General features: G+C 34.6%; 1 protein-coding gene across 17 annotated transcripts in view; it reads right to left on the reverse strand.

The window, feature by feature from the left end:
* LOC135216899 (serine/arginine repetitive matrix protein 2-like) overlaps nucleotides 1-21,648 on the reverse strand; it is a 622,749-nt gene that overhangs the window by 74,859 nt on the left and 526,242 nt on the right. For 15 of the 17 annotated variants that reach the window (XR_010314960.1, XR_010314975.1, XR_010314977.1 and 12 more), the window contains one exon: nucleotides 15,609-16,094. Coding sequence is in view for 1 of the 17 variants with exons in the window: in XM_064252445.1 (XP_064108515.1) it covers nucleotides 15,609-16,094 (486 nt within the window). In the remaining 16 variants the exon portion in view is untranslated. The remainder of the gene's footprint in view (nucleotides 1-15,608; nucleotides 16,095-21,648) is intronic. The other 2 variants (XR_010314987.1, XR_010314986.1) reach the window with 1 other exon arrangement.

Below are 21,648 nucleotides of genomic sequence, written 5' to 3' on the forward strand. Positions count from 1 at the left end.
TCTTCTCTCATGACCCATTCTGGCTTTGTTTCACATTGAACAAGCATCATCAAGCTCACAGTCCGAATCACCACATTTGTTTGTTGTGTTTTGTGCTATTTTGCCGTTAAAACTCATTGCAAAGAAGCCATCATGGGGCCAAATAAAGTTGCAAGTGCCAGCCCCTTGTTAAAAAAAGACTGGAAATACGATAAGACTTCAAGAAAGAACTTGTAGCGAATTATGAAAGTGGTGCACATGTAACTGATCTCACTAGGATGTACGGCAAGTCAGTGTCGACAATCAGCTCTATCCAAGCAAAGAAACATGAGTGTTTTAATAATTTTATCACAAAAAGTGCATTTAGTCATGAAAATTATATGAAAATACAGTACAGTGGTCCCCCCGTATTCACGGGGGATGCGTACCAGATCCCCCCGTGAATAGTTAGAATCTGCGAATGTTTGGAACCCCTATAAAAACGCTAAAAACAGCCTATTTTGTTACTTAAAACTTAAGAAAAACCCCTAAAAATTTTCATACTTAGTTTTTTTAATAGTTTTATCACAAAAAGTGCATTTTATGAGGAAATTGATAACAAAAACCAGGAATTTGTGGATATTTCTCATAGAAAATACCGCGAATGCGCGAATTTTCCGCGAATAATGCAGGGAAACGTTCCCGAGAGAAATCCGCGAATGTGTGAGTCCGCGAATCCGGAGAACGCGAATACGGGGGGTCCACTGTAATTTGTGAATATTTCTCAATATAAAAAAATTTGAATAGGCAAATTTTCTGCAAATAATGGGTATATAGTGTCCCCAGAAAAATTGGATGCTCGATTATTGCTACAGGAAATCAAGAGTGTTGCAATTGTCTTGAAAGGAAGTTTCAATTCAAGCTGAAGAACCTTATCACTGAAATCTGCGAAAAGTTGAGCCCGTGAATTGTGAGCGTGCGAATAGTTGAGCCTGTGAATTGTGAGCGTGCGAATAGTTGAGCCCATGAATTGTGAGTGTGCGAATAGTGGGGGTCGACTGTATACATGCATTCCCCGGTTATCGGCGATCCGGTTTTATGGTGCTTGCCTAGCACCAAAAATTGGTGGTTATCGACGATCCAGTTTTATGGGGCTTATCTAGTTTCAAAAATTGACAATTTTCAGCACCAATAATAGAGTATTGGCACCGATAAATACCAAATAGAGGCGTCATTAACCCTTAAATGCCGAAGCGGAATTTTAAAAATCGTCTCCCGTATGCCGGCGGCGTTCGCGAGCGAGCGCCGAAGCGGAATTTTTTTTTTTTTTTTTCAAAAAATCACACCACACTTAGTTTTAAAGATTAAGAGTTCATTTTTGGCTTCTTTTTTTTTTCATTGCCTGAAGTTTAGTATGCAAGCATCAGAAATGAAAAAAATATCATTACCATATATAAATATTGGGGTATATGACAGCGTGAAAAAAAATTTCACATAATTGTATACAAATCGCACTGTGAGCAAAACTGTTAAAGCTAACGAGTTAATTTTTTTTCATTGTATTGTACACTAAATTTCGATCATTTTGGTATATAACACATTGTAAAACAATCAAGGCAATACAGAGAAAATATTATCACAAAATGATGCATGAATTCGTAATGAGCGGACATAAAAAAAAGATGTTTTCAAAAATTCACCATAAATCAAAATATTGTGCTAGAGACTTTCCGTTTGTTGCAAAATGAAGGTAATTGATTGAATATTACTGGACTGTAAGTGTTGTAGCTTACAATTGCAGTTTTTGACCATTTCGGTCGAGTTAAAGTTGACAAAGGATGAATTTTTTCTATTTATCGTTATTTACATGAAAATATTTCAAAACTGATAAAAGCTACCACCATGGGTTGTGTTTGGTTGTATTCTACATGAAATTGTGCACATTTTCATATATAAAACTTTATGTAACGGCTAATTTAAACTGGTGCAAACATTACGACAATCAGACGAAAAAATGTATGATTTTTTCGGAAGCGTTACCGCGCGGACGTAAGGAAAAAGTTTATTTCATAAATTCACCATAAATCGAAATATTGTGTTAGCGACATCCAATTTGTTGCAAAATAAAGGTAAATATTTGAATATTACTAGAATGTAATAGTTTTAGCTTACAACTGCGTTTTTTTACCATTTCAGTCGAGTCAAAGTTGACCGAAGGTTGAAATTTTGCCACTTATTGTTATTTATAGACAAAATATTTCAAAACTGATAAAAGCTACAACCATGGGTTGTTTATTGTTGTATTCTACATGAAATTGCGCACATTTTCATAAATAAAACTTTATGTAACGGCTAATTTAAAATGGTGCAAACATTACAACAATCGGACGAAAAAATGTCAGATTTTTTTCGGAAGAGTTACCGCGCGGACGTAAGGAAAATGTTTTTTTTTTAATATAAATTCACCATAAATCGAAATATTGTGCTAGAGACTTCCAATTTGTTGCAAAATAAAGGTAAATGAGTGAATACAGGCAGTCCCTGGGTTACGACGGTCTCGGCTTATGGCGTTCTGAGGTTACGACGCTTTTCAATTATATTCATCAGAAATTATTTCCAGGGTTACGACGCATGTTCCAGGGTTACGACGCATGTTCCAGAGTTACGACACCTACAAATGCTGATCTGGCAGATGAAACAAACGCTGATCTGGCAGATGAAATATGACACCAAAAATGCAAAATAATCAATATTTAAAGGTTTTTTTTATGAAAAATGCAATAAGAATGCAGTTTACATAGTTTTGAATGCACCTAAAGCATTAAAAGTAAGGTTTTCTTAGGATTTTTGACAATGCTCCGGCTTACGACTATTTTCGGCTTACAACGCATCTCAAGAACGGAACCCCCGTTGTAACCCGGGGACTGCCTGTATTACTAGAATGTAAGAGTTTTAGCTTACAATTGCGTTTTTTGACCATTTCGGTCGAGTTAAAGTTGACCGAAGGTTGAAATTTTTGCACTTATCATTATTTATATGAAAATATTTCAAAACTGATAAAAGCTACAACCATGGGTTGTTTTTCATTGTATTCTACGTGAAATTGTGCACATTTCCATATATAAAACTTCATGTAACGGCTAATTTAAAATGGTGCAAACATTACGACAATCGGACAAAAAAATTTATGATTTTTTCGGAAGAGTTACCGCACGGACGTAAGGAAAAAGTTGTTTTTTATAAATTCACCATAAATCGAAATATTGTGCTAGAGACTTCCAATTTGTTGCAAAATGAAGGTAAATGATTGTATATTACTAGAATATAAGAGTTTTAACTTACAATTGCGTTTTTTGAGCATTTCGGTAGAGTCAAAGTTGACTGAAGGTTGAAATTTTGGCACTTATCGTTATTTATATGAAAATATTTCAAAACTGATAAAAGCTACAACCATGAGTTGTTTTTAGCTGTATTCTACATGAAATTGCGCACATGTTCATATATAATACTCCATGTAACGGCTAATATGAAATGGTGCAAAAATTATGTCAAAGTGACGAAATAATTTCTGAGACGTGTCGCTGATGCTTTTTAGTGCGAGGAGAAAGAAATTCGCGCTTGCGCGCCTGGGTAACGATTGTAAACAAAATAACGCCTTGATTCGTAAGCTCCCAGCATCCCCAAAGGCACATGATTCAAAAGTTTTTGCCTAGTAGGCCTATAACTATTTTTCAGCGAATTTTTAAAAAAACTTTTTTATATCGACGTATATACGTCCAATCGGCACCCAACAGACAATTTATATCGACGTTTAATACGTCCAATTGGCATTAAAGGGTTAACTGGTTATCGGTGCCCAGATCTGGTTACTGTGCTGAAATTTGCCGATTTGTTGTTATTAGCAATTTTTGCTATCTATCTATCTATACTATATATATATATATATATATATATATATATATATATATATATATATATATATATATATATATATATATATATACACACACACACACACACACACAGTGGACCCCACGTATTCGCGTTCTCCGGATTCGCAGACTCACACATTCGCGTATTTTCTGTGAGAAATATCCACAAATTCCTGGTTTTTTTTTTTCAATTTCATCATAAAATGCAATTTTGGGGATAAAACTATTAAAAAAACCAAGTATAAAATTTTTTACTGATTTTACTTGAGTTTTAATTAACAAAATAGGTGGTTTTCAGCATTTTTATAGGGGTTTCAACTATTCGCGGGTTCTAACTATTAACGGGGGGTCTGGTACGCATCCCCCGCAAATACGAGGAACACTATATATATATATATATATATAATATATATTATATACACACACACACCACACACACACACACACACACAATGTATTGTGCATCAGGACATGGAGTGTCAAGTCACAGCTGCACAGGTCCCCTAGAGGAAAACATCAGGCCCCTTTGATGCAATGAACTTCTGAGCTGTTTTGGAACAGAACAATTATCCTGTACGTATTCCCTCTTGATATGGTTAGTGAAGTCACTTCATTGTCATCAGGTTAACACACCTACAGGTGCTTTACATTCCTATTTTCATTGTGAATCCCATACATTGAGAAAAAAAGAGAGGGGAGATGATACCTTATTCTGCGTTGGGTTAATTGGGCATAAATTGTGCATTGATATTCTGCGCATACTAAACATTTTATGAAAAGTTTTGTTTTAAGATGATTTTTATATATTATACATGCATATAAAGTGTTTTAGGATGATACTAGAATTACGCAGAGCATATCTAAAATATGTAAGACAATGGGAATAGAGCAGGGGACATAAGTTTTCGTCTGCGGTATGCAGTATTTTTATGCATATGTACTAAGTATATTTTTGTGCAAAAAGATTGATTAATTTTGAAATATCACAGTTCCTTAAAAATTAATGTAGACATAGCAAAATTTCAATAACATAATTTGTTTTTCTTAAAAGACCCTTTACCCAAGCCAACTTTCCACAGGTAACTCCTATGATGGGTAACTCTTATGATGCCATGATGCCCTCTTAGAGCAGTACCCAGATGAAATGATACTCAACACACTATTGGTTGTCATCTGTAAAGCAGCTAATCCAGGAGCAGCATTCATTGGCTGTACCTTGGCATTGATTGGTTGAAACCAAAGTCTCATCTCACGAAGATAGAATTGTGGGTATTGCGCATATCTCCATCATCATCACTGCGTAGAAAGTTACTGATATACACAAGACGTAATTATGAAGCTGTGTTTTACCGATCACCAAATAATTGTATGAATCATGCCCAAAATGGCTCCTAAAAACCACCCTGCTCTTTCTAAGGCTTCTGGCAGAGACTAAAAGAAAGAAGGTAGGCATGAAGCTCGACGAGAAGCTGAAAGTTCTATGTTGGAGGGCAAAAGTTTCACTGCAGTTGGCTGCCATTTTAAAGTGAATGAGGGCATGGTGAAATACATTAAGAAAAAAGTAAAATCAGAAAAAGTGTAAACATGATCTACTTTGGTACAGCTAAAATAGTGTCGACAGTGCAAAATAAATCAATCGTACGGATGGAATCTGCACTTGCGTACTGGATAAAGGACGGCCGTATGAAGAACATGCTCTCTGACTCCAACATCAAACGCAAGAAAGCACGACAGCTCTACCAGCAGCTATAAACTGTACCGAAGACAGCAATGTAGAGGAATACAAAGGCGGCAAACTAGAGGCGCAGGAAGGTGACAAAGAAAGGGAATTAGAATTCTTTGGCTATGATGAATCTGCACCTGAAGAAGAAGACGAAGATGAAGAGGAAGAGCCACAACCGGGAATGTCATCTCCCAAAGGTTTTCAGGCACGCAAAGGATGGTTTCACTGGTTCTAGAAGCGGTTCCACCAAAAGTTTGTTTCCCTACTTGGGGGAAGCAGCATCAGCTGACAAAGAGGTGGCCACAAAATATTCTGAGGCCTTCCAGATAATAATTCGGAGAAAGGAAACTGCCCAGAACAGGTGTTCAATACGGACAAGACTGGCCTGTTCTGGAAGAAGATACCGTCCCAGACGTACCTTATGAAGGATGAAGCCAAAGGCTCCGGATGCAGGCACAGAAGGATAGGGTTACCGTCCTTATATGTGGAAATGCAGCTGGCTTATGCTGAAACCAGGCCTCATTTACAAGGCTGCAAACCCCAGGGCACTCAAGAATAAGAACAAGTTGTTGCTGCCTGTCTTCTGGATGCATAATACCAACGCCTGGATCACCAAGTCCTTACAGAGTACTGGTTCACCAGAGCTCCATTCCTCAAGTTAGGCAAAACCTAGGCGACCTGGACATGGAGTTCAAGTGTTGCTAATTATGGACAATGCTAGTGGCCGACCTCTCGATCTTCATTACAAGGAAGTCCAGCTCGAGTTCCTCCCTCCCAACATCATCTCTCTCCTTCAGCCTATGGACCAGGGCATGATCCGAGCCTTCAAGGCACTCTACACCGGGAATTCCCTCCAACACCTTGTTGATACAAAGGACTGTGACATTGAATTTACACTGAAAGAATATTGGTGTAAATTCACAATTGTCTCGTGTCTGTCAGTCATCGACTGATCGTGCTGAAGGACGTGAAGGAGGCAGCCCTGGAGTAAGTTGTGGCCAGATTTATACAGGCTTCTCTCCTAAGGAAATCCAACATTCAGCCATTAATAAGGTGGTCCAGTTGGCAAGAATTCTTGGTGGTGAAGGCTTTGACGATATCAGCAAAGATGAAGTCACCAGTCTCATTGATGACCATTTTGACCCCCTGACAGACCAGGATTGGGAAGACCTGACAAAGTCTGTCAGTAGGAAGAAGACACTCCAGGTTCTGGAGAGGAACAGAAGCAGGAGGAGGAGGGCCTGACTTTGGAACGTTTGTCCCTAATTAGGAGAATGATCAACGTTGCTCAGGAGTTTGCTGCAACATGGGATCCTTACATGGAATGTGCCTTAAAGTTTTCAATTATCCTTTTTGTTCTCTCTCTCTCTCTCTCGTGATTTTATGTGCAATTAATTCCCTTGCAAAAAGAAAACTGGATTGCTTGAATGGTAACTGTATGAAAGAAAACGTGTATGACTGAATACTTATGGGGGGACTGGATTATTTTCATACGTATGTAATTAAGTCAAATCCACGTATGTAATTAAGTCAAATAGTACATACGTATATTTCTAACCATAAAATGCAAAATTTACTTTGAAATATATTACCGTACTAATATTTCAAAGATTAATATGTACTATGTACAGTAACAGGATGATATTTTAATGTATATTTGATATAGGATGGCATTTTTAGGGATACTTTGGTGCCTACACGTTCACAATAGACACTTATAAGCATTTTTAGAGGGAGTTCTTAAGTATTCGCGGATTCTAGCTAATCACGTGGGGGTCTGGAACGCATTCCCTGTGAATACGGAGGGTCCACTGTATCGGTAACTCCTTCGAGGATTCACAGCAACTACGAATAAGTCTTTCCTACATCAAATCTGTTTTCTCAGCATGCACCCATACAATACTTTAATATATATCAGTATTAACTATTTATCATAAAAAGTACTTGCGATAGCAACAATATATATATACATGAAAATATTTTTATTTTCAATGTAAATATTGCCATTCCTCAGAGTAAAAAAATAAATGTTATATCCTAACTACCAATTCTGCTAAGTGGCCCTGTGGTTAACTTATACTGTACTCAAATTTACAATTTCTATAAGTTATCAATTTCCAATGAAAATTCTTTTGATCTTTAAGAGAACTTCACTAATTTAAAGATGACTATTACGGTCCACTGGTCATGAAATAACAAAACATCTTACAGCACTGATCCATTTCCAATCATTAATTAAAAAAAAAAAAAAAACTGATCCTTCTACCTCCTTTAGCTCTCCTTTCTGAAGAGATGGAACTGATATTCCATGGAACAGGGCATCAGTATACAGTGGACCCCACGTATTCGCGTTCTCCGGATTCACGGACTCAGGAACATTTCCCCGCATTATTCGTGGAAAATTCGCACATTCGCGGTATTTTTCTATGAGAAATATCTACAAATTCCCGTTTGTTTGTTTGTTTGTTTTTTTTCTTTTTTTATATATAAATTTCATCATAAAACGCACTTTTTGTGATAAAACTATTAAAAAAACCAAGTAAGAAAATTTTTAGTGTGTTTTTCTTGAGTTTTAACTAACAAAATAGGCTGTTATTAGCGTTTTTATACGGGTTCCAAACATTCGCGGGTTCTTACTATTCATGGGGGGGTCTGGTACACATCCCCCGTGAATACGGGGGGACCACTGTACATAAATATCATTAATGGCATCACATGTCTTATATACTGTGCTTACTATTCTCCATCATATAATACAACTCTTATTTGTTCCATCCAATTTACATGGGCCATCTCTTTATATAGTTTCCCATCAGGCTATAAACTACAATTCAACAGCTGTACAGAACCTTTTAAGATTTTGCTTGTTAAGAGATCAATGTTATTACTCTAAAGATCACTAATGATTAACCCTACGGTATCCAGCAAGTAAGTATGTATATGAAACTATTTCATTGACCTCAAAGTGTTTTGGTTCAAATTCTATACACATGGGGATTAACAGTTTAATATAGTTATCTAATGAAAGTAGGCTTACTCTGCATTGAGTACCTTGAAAATCTCATTCTTTTGAGAGAAAAAAAAAATCTCAATTACATAATAAATAACAAGAAATCAGAGCAAATGAAAGTTTTTTTTAAAGCCAGGGAAAACAGCCTCACACATCGCTAAACAAACTACAAAGCAAGAATAACAATGTTCTTCCGAAAATCATACTTGCCTTATTTGATACTAATTTACAAACTGCTTCAGTAACTAGTAATTAAATTATGAGCATTAAATTTTTTAAAAATCGGAACCAAGGAAAAGCCATTTGCTCCACTTCATTTGTAGAAAAAAGTTTTTCCTCAACCTTACATACTTTTGTGTAATGTCTTCTTTGAGTGAAAAATGATTAGTGAATTTCCACAGTACTATTCTTTATCTCTTTTTCCTCTTTTGTAATATAATGAATGTAAATGCAACCATTATTTGGAACAACTTAATCATATCAACATATAAGAATACTAATGCAAATGAAATAACTAGGTTGCTGTTATCAAAAAATCTCAGCGAGTATCAGGTAATTTTTTCTATTTATCTATACACGCCTAAAGTATAACTCTAAACAGAGATGTTTATCATAAATTTAGCAAATTTTTCTTTGGATCACCACACAGTAATTCACATAAAGTTGTTATTGTGTAATATTAGTATATCCTTCCACCTTAGATTATTGTATATTTTGAAATTCATGAGTTTAATTATTATTCATTTATGTATAATGATGTTGCTTATCAGCTACTGTGTGCAAATACCACAATACCATGGAAAATAAGAATCCATTTGTAAAAGTATTCAGTAAAAACAGAGGTGGTTTATCTGATGAGAGACATACACATATTTCAACTGCAGCACTCACATTCACCCATAAGCATGCCAGTACAGCCAACATATAGCATTCCCACACACACACAAGCACAATCCAAAAACAATACAAGAAACAGGCTGGAACACAGACTTTTGAAAAAAAAATATTTTATCATTTTTCTTTACCAGTGTACAGTTCAAACTGTGTTAAACCCTAGATGTACTAAAATTTACTCTTAAAAATATTACCACTTCCCCTACGGTTATTTTTAATTAAAAGATACAAAACACAATTAAACTAGGCGTGACCTGGCCTCCAGCTTACTTGGGGCATATGCAAAAATCTACAGTCAGACAGTTGTTTAACCAACAAAATTTAAATAAATATGCTATATTTTATTAGAAATAACTGTTCTCTACTGTTAACATGGTCAATATTTATTCTTTACATTTTGATTCTAATAATCACAAATATTCGATCTTAAAATTCCTGTATCTTCAACTCAATGCAAAATACCTTTTTCAGGCTTTTCCATAGGGCTTTCCTACCCAGAACAAGAACAAGAACAAGAGCAACAACAACAAAGTAAGCGACCAGCCATGAAGATGACCTGCGAGAGGGTTGAAACATCGCGATAAGCCAGAGCTACACCAGCATTAATACCAGCTGAATACCAGAGACGACCCCGGCCTGACATTGACCTCTCTTATGGAATGATACCAACACCGACGTTGTCCCCTGCTTGATCTGGACCAGAGGAACACCTTCCCATATACCAGTATTCTGATAATACCAGTATACTGATAATGCCAGTCTTTGATTAATAAAGCCCAATTTAAATATTGGCCAATTATTGCAAAGTATCGTTGAGCCAGAAAAGTGAGTAATAAAAAAAATAGAAAAGATATATAAGATTAATTTGCTGAATTCTGCCATTTTATTCACCAGTATTATTATTATTATTCAAAAGATGAACTCTATTCATATATAACATGCCCACAGGGGCCAATAATCTAACATTCAAGCTTCTACAGAAAAAAGTAACAGAAAGTAATGAGAAATAAAGAAATCACTTTTTAAAGAAAAAATAAACACAACAAATAAACAGAAAAAATGTAAGTAAATGATAAAAATGCAAGGATAACTGTATTAGGGTAGTAATGCATTGCATCTTTGCTTAAATTTCTGAAGTTCCAACTGTACAACATCCTATGGGAGACTTTTCCACAGTCCAACAGTGTGAGGAATAAAGGACCGCTGAGACTGGCAAGTTCAAAAGCAAGGCATATTTACTGCGTATTGGTGATGCTGTTTAACAAATCTGGTTGCTTTTGACAGGAAAAGGGGATCAGGGATCAATTGTCAATGTGAAAGATCTGTCAAAATATGTACAACTTATGAAAAATTGACAAACAAGAGACCATCTGTTGATGGCCCCAGTCATAACTGCTAATATTAAGAAACAGAAACCTACCACCATGAACCACTATCTGAAAAGTTATAAATCCCTAGCAGAAGCCAACAACCACACCAGAGAAGAGTACTCTAGTAAAGGAAGGGCAAATGATGAAACAGGCTGCATTGATTTTATAACTGTTATAAATAAGTATATGAGATCTTACATACAAAATCTAACTTCCATGGCACATTTACTGACACTTGTCATTAGATGTTTCTCTAAAGTAAGGTGCGAGTCAAAAGGTACACCAAGAATAGTTCAAGCTGTATACTCATTTAGCAGTTCCATCTACCTGAAGGGGAGGATGAGGTAGAAAATCTGTTTTAGATCTGCTGATCAATAGCATTTTCATTTTACTGGAGTTGAGCCTCATACCCCCCTAACTACACCATTAACTAATCCACTCAACTAAGGGCAGTTTCATTTCTCATAGGTGGAGACTTACTACACCTATAAGTGTTGCATCATTGTCATACTGAACAATCTTGTTTTCCAGGCAGGCCACAATATCACTTGTATGGATTAAAAGCATACAGTGGACCAAGAACACTACCCTGTGAAACTTCAGACACATTAGGTCTTGGTTTGCTTAAGATCCCATCAACAGCAACTTGCTGCCTACCTGTAAGGAAATCTTGAAGCCAACCTAAAACATATCCACCCACTCCAAGGTTCTGAAGTTTATAATAAAGTGCCTTGTGATATATTAAACTGAAAGAAGCACTAAAATCTATTTGAATCACTCTACACTCAAAACCCTTATCAAGGTTCTATTGCAAATGCATGTCAAATCTAAAAGAGCATTGCATGTACCTAACTGCTTCCTATATGGATATTGATTACCAGCTAACAATCCTTTTAGATTCCATGTACTTATACAGTGGCTTAAAAATGACAAATTTTCCAAGACAAGTTGTATTTTTCGTAGCTACAAACCTGAGGTCTTAACAATAGGATAATTTCTAGCGCCTAGTTGAATCCGGTTAAATCGCAGATGAAAGCAATTTCTGCATTTTGGAAAGCACAGGGAGAATACATATTGGCCTGTAGTTACTGCAGCCTGCATATATGCCACCTAATGGAACAGGTGCTGTATTACTAAGCTTGCTCTCATCAACAAAGATAGTACTACATTGACCTAAAAATCTATAAAACTACTAATCTTGGGAGAAACCATGCTACAAACCATTTTTTAAAAATACCTGCCATTTTAATCATCTTCAGTGCTGTCACAATTGTTTTTTTTAAATGGAAATAGTGTTGCATTTGCCTGTTGTGTTTAAAATCTCTTCAGATATGGTCTTCATAACGGGTCAATGAATTTTTGGTGGATCTGTTCCATAATGATTAAAACTGGACTGGAGTGGAAACATTGCTTTTCTTGACAGTCATTACGTACAGCAATTCCCAATTTTTCCATTAATTTACAGAAACAGTAAGTTAACAAACTAGTCTTCAATTGTTAGAATCGACAGGGTCTTTACAGACTTAACAATAGCAAGAATTATGGCACAAAATGATTTATTAAAAAGAAATGATTACCAAAGAGAAGGTAAAGTAAATGAAGATAATGATTACCTATGTAGACACTGTTGACAAAAAATATGCAATAAATATATTTATGAACTTCCATTACAATTAAAAAGACGGAAGAGCAAGATTTTAATAGTAATGGAAGGCAAGGGAAAAACCATCAATAGAATGCATAAAACTGTTTTTTAATATTTAAAGGCAATCATAAACTTTCATCTTCAAATATGCCTCCTATCAATCAGTCTCAAAGAAATGTTGCCAAGACTTGCATTTGATAACCACTGTTACCACTAAGATCAAGAAACTTCTAACCAAAAAGGCAATCCAAAGAAAACAGTGAGGAAATAAGAGTAGAAAGAAACTAAAATAAGGAAAAAATAGGACTGATAACCTAAGTATCGTAGAAGAGTGAAGTTTTCATTCAATATATCTGCAGCATAAAACCAATGCATGGAGTGATACTCCAAATATGGTTAAATAAATTAAAATGACAGCTGATGACATTAGGCACATTATGAACCAAACAAAAACTTCTTTCAGTTTTCTTCTGAAGATTGAAAAAGAAACCCACAAATTCAATTTGTAACTTGTTTACTTCTAAGTATTTACATTAAGTTTGAGTACTTTCAGGCCCTTCTGTGGCCCATTCTCAAGAGATGTTTGGGATGTTAGCCTGGGTCAAGGCCCAGCAGTCTTCTGGAACTTCTTCTCGTTGTGCTGTCATTTATGCGATGGCTGTTCTGGTTTTCTTGAGAGTTGCCAATCCCCTCTTGTCGCTCTGATATCCTGAGCTGATGGTCAATGGAATTCACCCTTGTGGTAAGGGTGTGGTCACCGAAAGTCTGTTGGGCAGGAAACCTAATCTCCAGGTCAGCAGGGTCAATCTTAGCTTCTTTTAATATCAAAGCTCGGCTTATGGGATCTTCTGAGGTAAAACCTTTGTTTCCTTCAATTACTTTGATCTCTCTGATAAGCGCACCTTCTACTACCCTCCTGTGACTAATTTTGTTGCTTTTGTATATAAGCCTACTGTTTTTGAAATCCATCCTATGGTCATTTTCCCAACAATGTCTAGCTATAGCACTCCCCTGAGAGTTAAGCTGTACTGCCCTTCTATGTTCTTGGACTCTAGTCCTTATTCCCCTACTAGAGTCCAAGAACATAGAAGGGCAGTACAGCTTAACTCTCAGGGGAGTGCTATAGCTAGACATTGTTGGGAAAATGACCATAGGATGGATTTCAAAAACAGTAGGCTTATATACAAAAGCAACAAAATTAGTCACAGGAGGGTAGTAGAAGGTGCGCTTATCAGAGAGATCAAAGTAATTGAAGGAAACAAAGGTTTTACCTCAGAAGATCCCATAAGCCGAGCTTTGATATTAAAAGAAGCTAAGATTGACCCTGCTGACCTGGAGATTAGGTTTCCTGCCCAACAGACTTTCGGTGACCACACCCTTACCACAAGGGTGAATTCCATTGACCATCAGCTCAGGATATCAGAGCGACAAGAGGGGATTGGCAACTCTCAAGAAAACCAGAACAGCCATCGCATAAATGACAGCACAACGAGAAGAAGTTCCAGAAGACTGCTGGGCCTTGACCCAGGCTAACATCCCAAACATCTCTTGAGAATGGGCCACAGAAGGGCCTGAAAGTACTCAAACTTAATGTAAATACTTAGAAGTAAACAAGTTACAAATTGAATTTGTGGGTTTCTTTTTCAATTAGGCACATTACCAAGGTGCATAAATGCAACCTCTGCACACAATCATGTAATCAATTGTAAACTTTGGAAGATTTAGAACACACATAAAAAAAAATTACCTATTTTACTGACTTTTAAAAACAATTATGTTTTATCCAGCCCATGATACTAACACACTAAATTTTAAAATACTGACATCAAGGGGTTGACTGATTTTCTGATTTAATCATCAGAAAGTTACCTGGCATCATAACTGTCAAGGTTATTTGTGCCACTTCAAGTTTTGGATATTTCATGAAACCATCAAAAGTGAAAGAATGCAAATAGGATTTAAAACATGAATCAAATGTTAATAAAACAACAAATGATTATGAAAGCTCACACTAAAATTATCTGCCTGAGGGTCAAATCACCCCTTTTTATAAACAGAGATAGTACCATAAAAAAAACCTCTTTATAATACATCTACTCATATTCATATTCAATTGAATCTAAAATAATGTCTGAAGCTTCAACCAGACATTACTGGGAGTCATAAAGAAAAAATACACATTTCCCATCCAAAAATAAACTTTTATCCATTAAAGGAGGATGACCGAATAGCTATTACTATAACATGAAAAAAATGTATAAAAATTAAATGTAATATAACACCTAGTGAGGAAATAAGTCCATGGTATAAAACACTAATGGCCATCAAGCAAAGAAAAAAATGTAATATAACACCTAGCTAGGAAGTACGCTTCATGTGAAAAACACTAATGGCCATTAAAAAAAATTGCGCGTTTGCATATAAAATTTGTTAGAATGGTAAAAATAAAGGTGAAATAAGTGGGGGTAAAAATGAACTGAGCATATGGTAAATATAAAAGAAAAAAATTAGATATGTCATGCCTAGTCAATACTAATTAAATCTCATTAGCAAGATTACTGGCCTTACAAAACAGTTTTATGACATTCTGTTTCATTACAATTGCTGATTCATAAACTGTTCTTCTAACCAAAATGGTATTGTTTTATGGCATTTTATTCCAATCAAATATAAACATATTTAAAGCACGAACTTTCCTGACATATTTAAAGTACGAACTTTCCTGAAAGTCACTGGCATGGACAGCAAAAAATAAATTCTACTTGTTCCCAGGGTTTTCTGTTTATATTTTACTCTAAAAATGTGTTATTCCTCAGTATTATATACCAAGAATTGGAATGAGAAAATCATGTAGCAGAAAATTATGTAAACCATAAAAATACATTATAGTAAATACAAATCAATATAAATACATTAATTACAGTAAATACGCAATACTGTACACCAAAAGCGGCATTTGCTAGCTTATTAGCCTCCCAAATAAACCATTCATTTACATCAATTTGCAAGCACAACCCCTTAGCATGTGAAGCAAATCAAAGTCTGAGTCCCAATACCTGAATCTCATGCATCTTACCTTGACCAGGAGGACTACTCTTCGGGTTGCTGCTACTGCTGTTTCCATTTAAATCACCACGTAGCTTTTTCTGCCTAAGCATTTCACCCCGTGTCATTCTTGGCTGAGCCAAAGATATTGAACTGCGGGAGATGCCCTTATCCAGTGGACCACTAAGGTCCAATGCTCCACTGGATTGTGGCTTAGCTGGTCGAGGGCCCAGGTGACACATGCTCTTGGACATTGTGCGGGCAGGCTGTTTCATGCGCACAGAAGAGGGGGTAGTCTCATGCAGGGGTGCAAGAGGGGATTTGCGATTGCGAGGCCGGGCCAGTTCATCAAGCCGTCCAAGAGACAACGCCCTACCTGGCGACCGATGACGGGGACTACTACGGCAGCTTCCAGGAGAGTCACGGAGGGATGGCATTGCTGGTAACAAATCTGTGCGTCGTCTTGCTGCAGTTGCTGGAATTGCTGCAGTCATGGATCTTGTCATGAGGTCTTCACCTGTTTACATAGCATATAAAATGTATATCACGAAAGTCAGTTAAAAGCAAACATCTATATATGCAAAAGGTTATACTCAGATGGTATAACAAAAACTATTCATACCTTAAAAATATGAGTACTTGAATTCTATAATCAAACCATACAATGTTGGAAATCTGGCATTCAGCTGTTTAAAATCTTATAATAATGTGACAAAACTATAATTTACCTTAACTTCATAACAGTAGTACTTCTTTTTATTTCCATAGTAAAGTAAGATTTTTTATATACAGTAATCTTTGGTCATTATTTAATTTAATGAAATAAGACCCGAAAAATATTTGAAAAAAGTGGTGTTAGATTTCTGAGTTAATGATATCAGAGTTCTACCCAATTTCTGACAAAACCTACTGATCTCTAAGTAAGAGATTTTCTTGTGATTATAAAACTGACTAAAAAATCCTAATAAGTAGAACTATTTATATTAAAAATATAATGCACATCACTTCAAAAAATTCATGAAAATAGGTCTTTCTCTCTCCATCTCTCTCTCTCTCTACAACACACCCCCCCCCTCTCTCTCTCTCCAAACAAGGCAATAACTAAACTTCCTTCTAAACAATGACTGAACTAACCTATATAAGTTTTATTTACAAAATATATATTTTTCTGTCTTACTGAAAATAAATTACTTAGAATAAAAAAGAAACAAAATGATCATTTATCATAACCAGCAGACCTTCAACGCATTTAATGATGCCATCCTTCTTTCCTAAAGTTAATGAGAACTACTCTTAAGTCACACAAAAAATCCCTTACGAGCCTATTATTCAATTAGATTCTTATCATCCTCACCATTAAATTCTTGCTTGGGAGGGTAACTTGAACCCCTCAGTTAAAATTCATAAACTAGCACAATATTTTCTATAAAAACAGCAGGGTGATGAACATAGGAATAATGCTTATAAACCATACAAGTACAGCTGCAACTCTCTGACAACTTACAATAGACTACAGAATTGATTTGGAGTAAAATGCAATGCTTATTAATTAGAACCTAATCAAAACCATAATAGTACATATAAACAATGGTAACTTTTGATGGAAAAGCCCCTAGTATAAGTACTAACACACAGGACAATATCATAAAAACAATACAAAAATAATTGCCAGCAAGAGAGTACTAGTTACACTTATAAAATTACTGGAAAATTACAAGATGTTGCAACTAAGCTATAATCATAATCCTATTTCACATGTACAGTATACCTGTACTAGTGTCTCAGATTTTCTGAAAACCTAATAATTAGCCAATGGTAGTGTGAAATGCCAATTTTCAACATTGTACTTGCATGAAAGTATTAGATTACCATTTCTCTAGAACCAGAGTCCTGAAAATATCATACTTTGCAAAAGTTACTAAAATGAACTTAGCAAGATAGAGAAAAATTGAAAAAGTAAATAACAGATGAAAAGGGAACTTCATTCCAATAAATCTTACACCAAGGCACATCTCTTAAAACAGGCGCTGCCTTCATTAAAAATATAAAACACTATTATACTGCGTAACTATAATTAATGCTATTGCAATTATCATCACTTGATAATTTTCAGCAGCAAAAACTGAAAATTCATGTGAACACTAAATCATCTCTATAATTTTATTTTATATCCTGATGATACGATCTTCCTCATTTTCAGTTACAACATACCTAAGATATATTATTTAACAACCTTAGTTTTAACTTAGATGCTTTTAATATAAATTGAAACCATGATTTAAATAAGATCCAGATATAATAACTCTTGCTACATACTTATCATTACCTTTCAATATTCAGCAATTCTTAATCTTAAGTATATAATATTGACTTCAGAGTGTTTAAGAGTTTTTCCTATCTAATTTCCATTTGAGTACAAACTAATAAAAAATATAAATAGCACTTTATAACATTACAAATATAATTAATGTTCAGTGTTTCATATTTACCTAAAAGCTTTTCAACCCTTTTAAGATCATTGTACAAGAGTAATATAACACAAGCAATCTACTGGACATTAAACTAAATTCTGCATATCATCAGTGAGAGAATGTTGTTACTAAGTTCAAGCCTTATATTATCCTTTAACTACACAAAGAATGGCATGTAAACTATGGTATGCCTACAGAATATCAGGCCTTTCATGAAAGCCCAACCTTCAATTATGTGTTCTGACTTTTTGTGGCTTTTCTCTTTTAGGAACACTGTAACAGAAAAGAAAAATATATGTAGTCCCCCCCCCCCCGCCCTCTTTTGCTTGAAAGCCTGCTTATTAGATGGGCAGGAGAAAGATGAAAACTGATACATCTTAGGAAGGTTTAATGAAAATCTATAAACTACTCTGGTCTGAACAAATATTTTAAACAAAACCGTTAATCAACAACTGCTAAGCCCAAAATACTGAAGAGATACTATTAACCAAAAAGTAAAGGTACTACAACCATATTATAAACCAGTCAATTCTCAATTCTAACAAGTAATTCAGGTCATTCAATTTACAACAAGAACAGAACAAGGATACCAAGAAAAATCTGGATAATGCATAAATTAAAAAAAATTTGCCCTGATTATTCACTGCGCAGACACCTCTGAAATAATGAAGTTAGACTGTACAGTCTGGCAAAACAAAATTCATTTCTCTACCTAATTTTTTTCAAATGTATACAACACCTTTTTAAGCTGTTATTTATTTTTCAATCTTCTTTTTATGCTGTAATCTATTTATCTACCTTCTTTTTATGTTCTTATTTATTTTTCTACCTTCAAAAAATGCAACTAACATCTACAGGTTAAAATTTTTTAAAAGACTGACTGGTAATGCAAAGTCAAATATATTACAGAGGCGATATTAAGCAAAACTGTATAAGTATGATAAAGGATTTTCAAGACAACATTCCATAAAAAATACTGCTACTAGAATCAATATGTATGTATATATATATATATAAATAAAGATAAATGCCACGAAGGAAAAATAAACGAAGGAGTCTGCGAGATCTTTCGGCTGAAAAGCCCTTTACTGAAGCAGCTACTGACAAAAATACGAGAAAAGACAATACAAGAAGGTTCGTATAACTGACAGATAGGAATTATAAAAGGATTAGTGCCTAGAATCCGACACACCTGGAAGATAAGAAACCTTCCCAAACAAGCATAAACAAAGGGTGCAATTAAAGGTTTAAGACAATCATCTCAGATACAATCTCCAGACAATTAAAGGATTATAGGTGACAGCTATACGGAACCTGGTAGACAAAAACCCATATTCACAAAAAATGACAGACATACATTACAATAAATTTTTTTTTTTTTTTTTTTTTTTTTTTTTTAATAACACTAAGGCAACTGATTTTTATTTAAGTCAGTAATTATATATTTGAGGTCATTCTTAAACATGTTACAGATACAAGGGTCTAAATGAAAAAAGGCCACGACTAACATTGAAATTACAATGAAAAGTAAGTTGTATTAAAGCAGATTCTAAAAGATTTCGTGATAAGACATCTCTTGACCGTTGCAATTACTGAACTGTCAATCCAATTAATTCGGTGGTTGTTTTCACTTAAATGAATAAATAATGCATTAGATTTTTGCCCAGTTTTTACAGAGTATTTATGCTGGCTTAGCCTTACTTCTAAGCCCTTGCTCGACTGTCCCGTAGGTAGAATGAGGGGACAATCCCATACATGGAATTTTATATATTATGTTGTTGCTTTCTCTGGGGCCATTTTTTATTAACATTCTTTTTAGTGTGTTATTATAGGAAGAAACAAGCTGTTCTTCCTGTCGGTATTGATGTAAAGATGATTTACTCTCTAAATTAAATAACCAGGTACCATCGATTAAGTTTACTCTAGAATTAGAAAAAGACAATTGCCTCCCTTTCTTAGACGTTTTGATACATAGAGAACCATTTCAATGTAAATTCAGTATTTATAGGAAACCGACTAACAACTTAACTTATGTTCATTTCTTCTCAGGCCACCATCTTAATATAAAAATATCAATTTTTTCCTCTATGTTTTTACGAGCATTGCGAATTGTCAGTCCACAATATTTGGATCAAGAAATTGAATACATAAGAAAAATAGGGAAAGATTTATGCTATCCTTCACATATATTAGAACTTTGTTATAATAAAGCCCACAAAAAGTTTTATACTGAAAACAACACACAGAAAGACAAAATTCTAAGAACATTCTCAGTTTGCCTTATTTTAACGGATTTGAAACCATTAAACCATTGTTAAAAGCTTTTAATGTCAACCTTGTTTCTTCCTATAATAAACACACTAAAAAGAATGTTAATAAAAATGGCCCCAGAGAAAGCAACAACATAATATATAAAATTCCATGTATGGATTGTCCCTCAATTCTACCTCGGACAGTCGAGCAAGGCTTAGAAGTAAGGCTAAGCCAGCATAAATACTCTGTAAAAACAAACTGGGCAAAAAGCTAATGCATTATTTATTCATTTAAGTGAAAACAACCACCGAATTAATTGGATTGACAGTTCAGTAATTGCACGGTCAAGAGATGTCTTATCACGAAATCTTTTAGAATCTGCTTTAATACAACTTACTTTTCATTGTAATTTCAATGTTAGTCGTGGGCCCTTTTTCATTTAGACCCTTGTATCTGTAACATGTTTAAGAATGACCTCAAATATATAATTACTGACTTAAACTAAAATCAGTTGCCTTAGTGTTTTAAAAAAAAAAAAAAAAAAAAAAAAAAATTTATTGTAATGTATGTCTGTCTTTTTTGTGAATATGGTTTTGTCTACCAGGTTCCGTATAGCTATCACCTATAATCCTTTAATTGTCTGGAGATTGTATCTGAGATGATTGTCTTAAACCTTTAATTGCACCCTTTGTTTATGCTTGTTTGGGAAGGTTTCTTATCTTCCAGTGGTGTCGGATTCTAGGCACTAATCCTTTTATAATTCCTATCTGTCAGTTATACGAACCTCTTGTATTGTCTTTTCTCGTATTTTTGTCAGTAGCTGCTTCAGTAAAGGGCTTTTCAGCCGAAAGATCTCGCAGACTCCTTCGTTTATTTTTCCTTCGTGGCATTATCTTTATTTATGGATTTATCACGTTCCTAACTTTCGTGATTCTGTTATACATATATATATAATATATATATATTATATATATATATATATATATATATATATATATATATATATATATATATATAAATAAACAAGCACTCATATTAAAGTCATCTATCTTGTATGAGACTTGCCTTGGTTTCAATAACAAAATTAACAATAGAATTTCAATTAATAAATCTGTAAGTGTAAGAAAAAGCTGTTATGATTTACACAAGAATGTAAGCCTATAATAAAAAAATATTAAAACAAATACCTTAACTCTAATAACATAACAAACCAATAATAGTATTAATAGTAAAAAGCTTTGTTATAAAAATACATACAATAAAATAATAATCTGTCCATAAAAATAAAGAAAACCAAAGTAGTAAAACAAACATGCTGCTGGAACGCAATAAAAGGCAAACATAAAT

Source organism: Macrobrachium nipponense, chromosome 19 (genome assembly GCF_015104395.2).
Source record: "Macrobrachium nipponense isolate FS-2020 chromosome 19, ASM1510439v2, whole genome shotgun sequence".
In the NCBI taxonomy this organism is placed as follows: Eukaryota; Metazoa; Arthropoda; class Malacostraca; order Decapoda; family Palaemonidae; genus Macrobrachium; species Macrobrachium nipponense.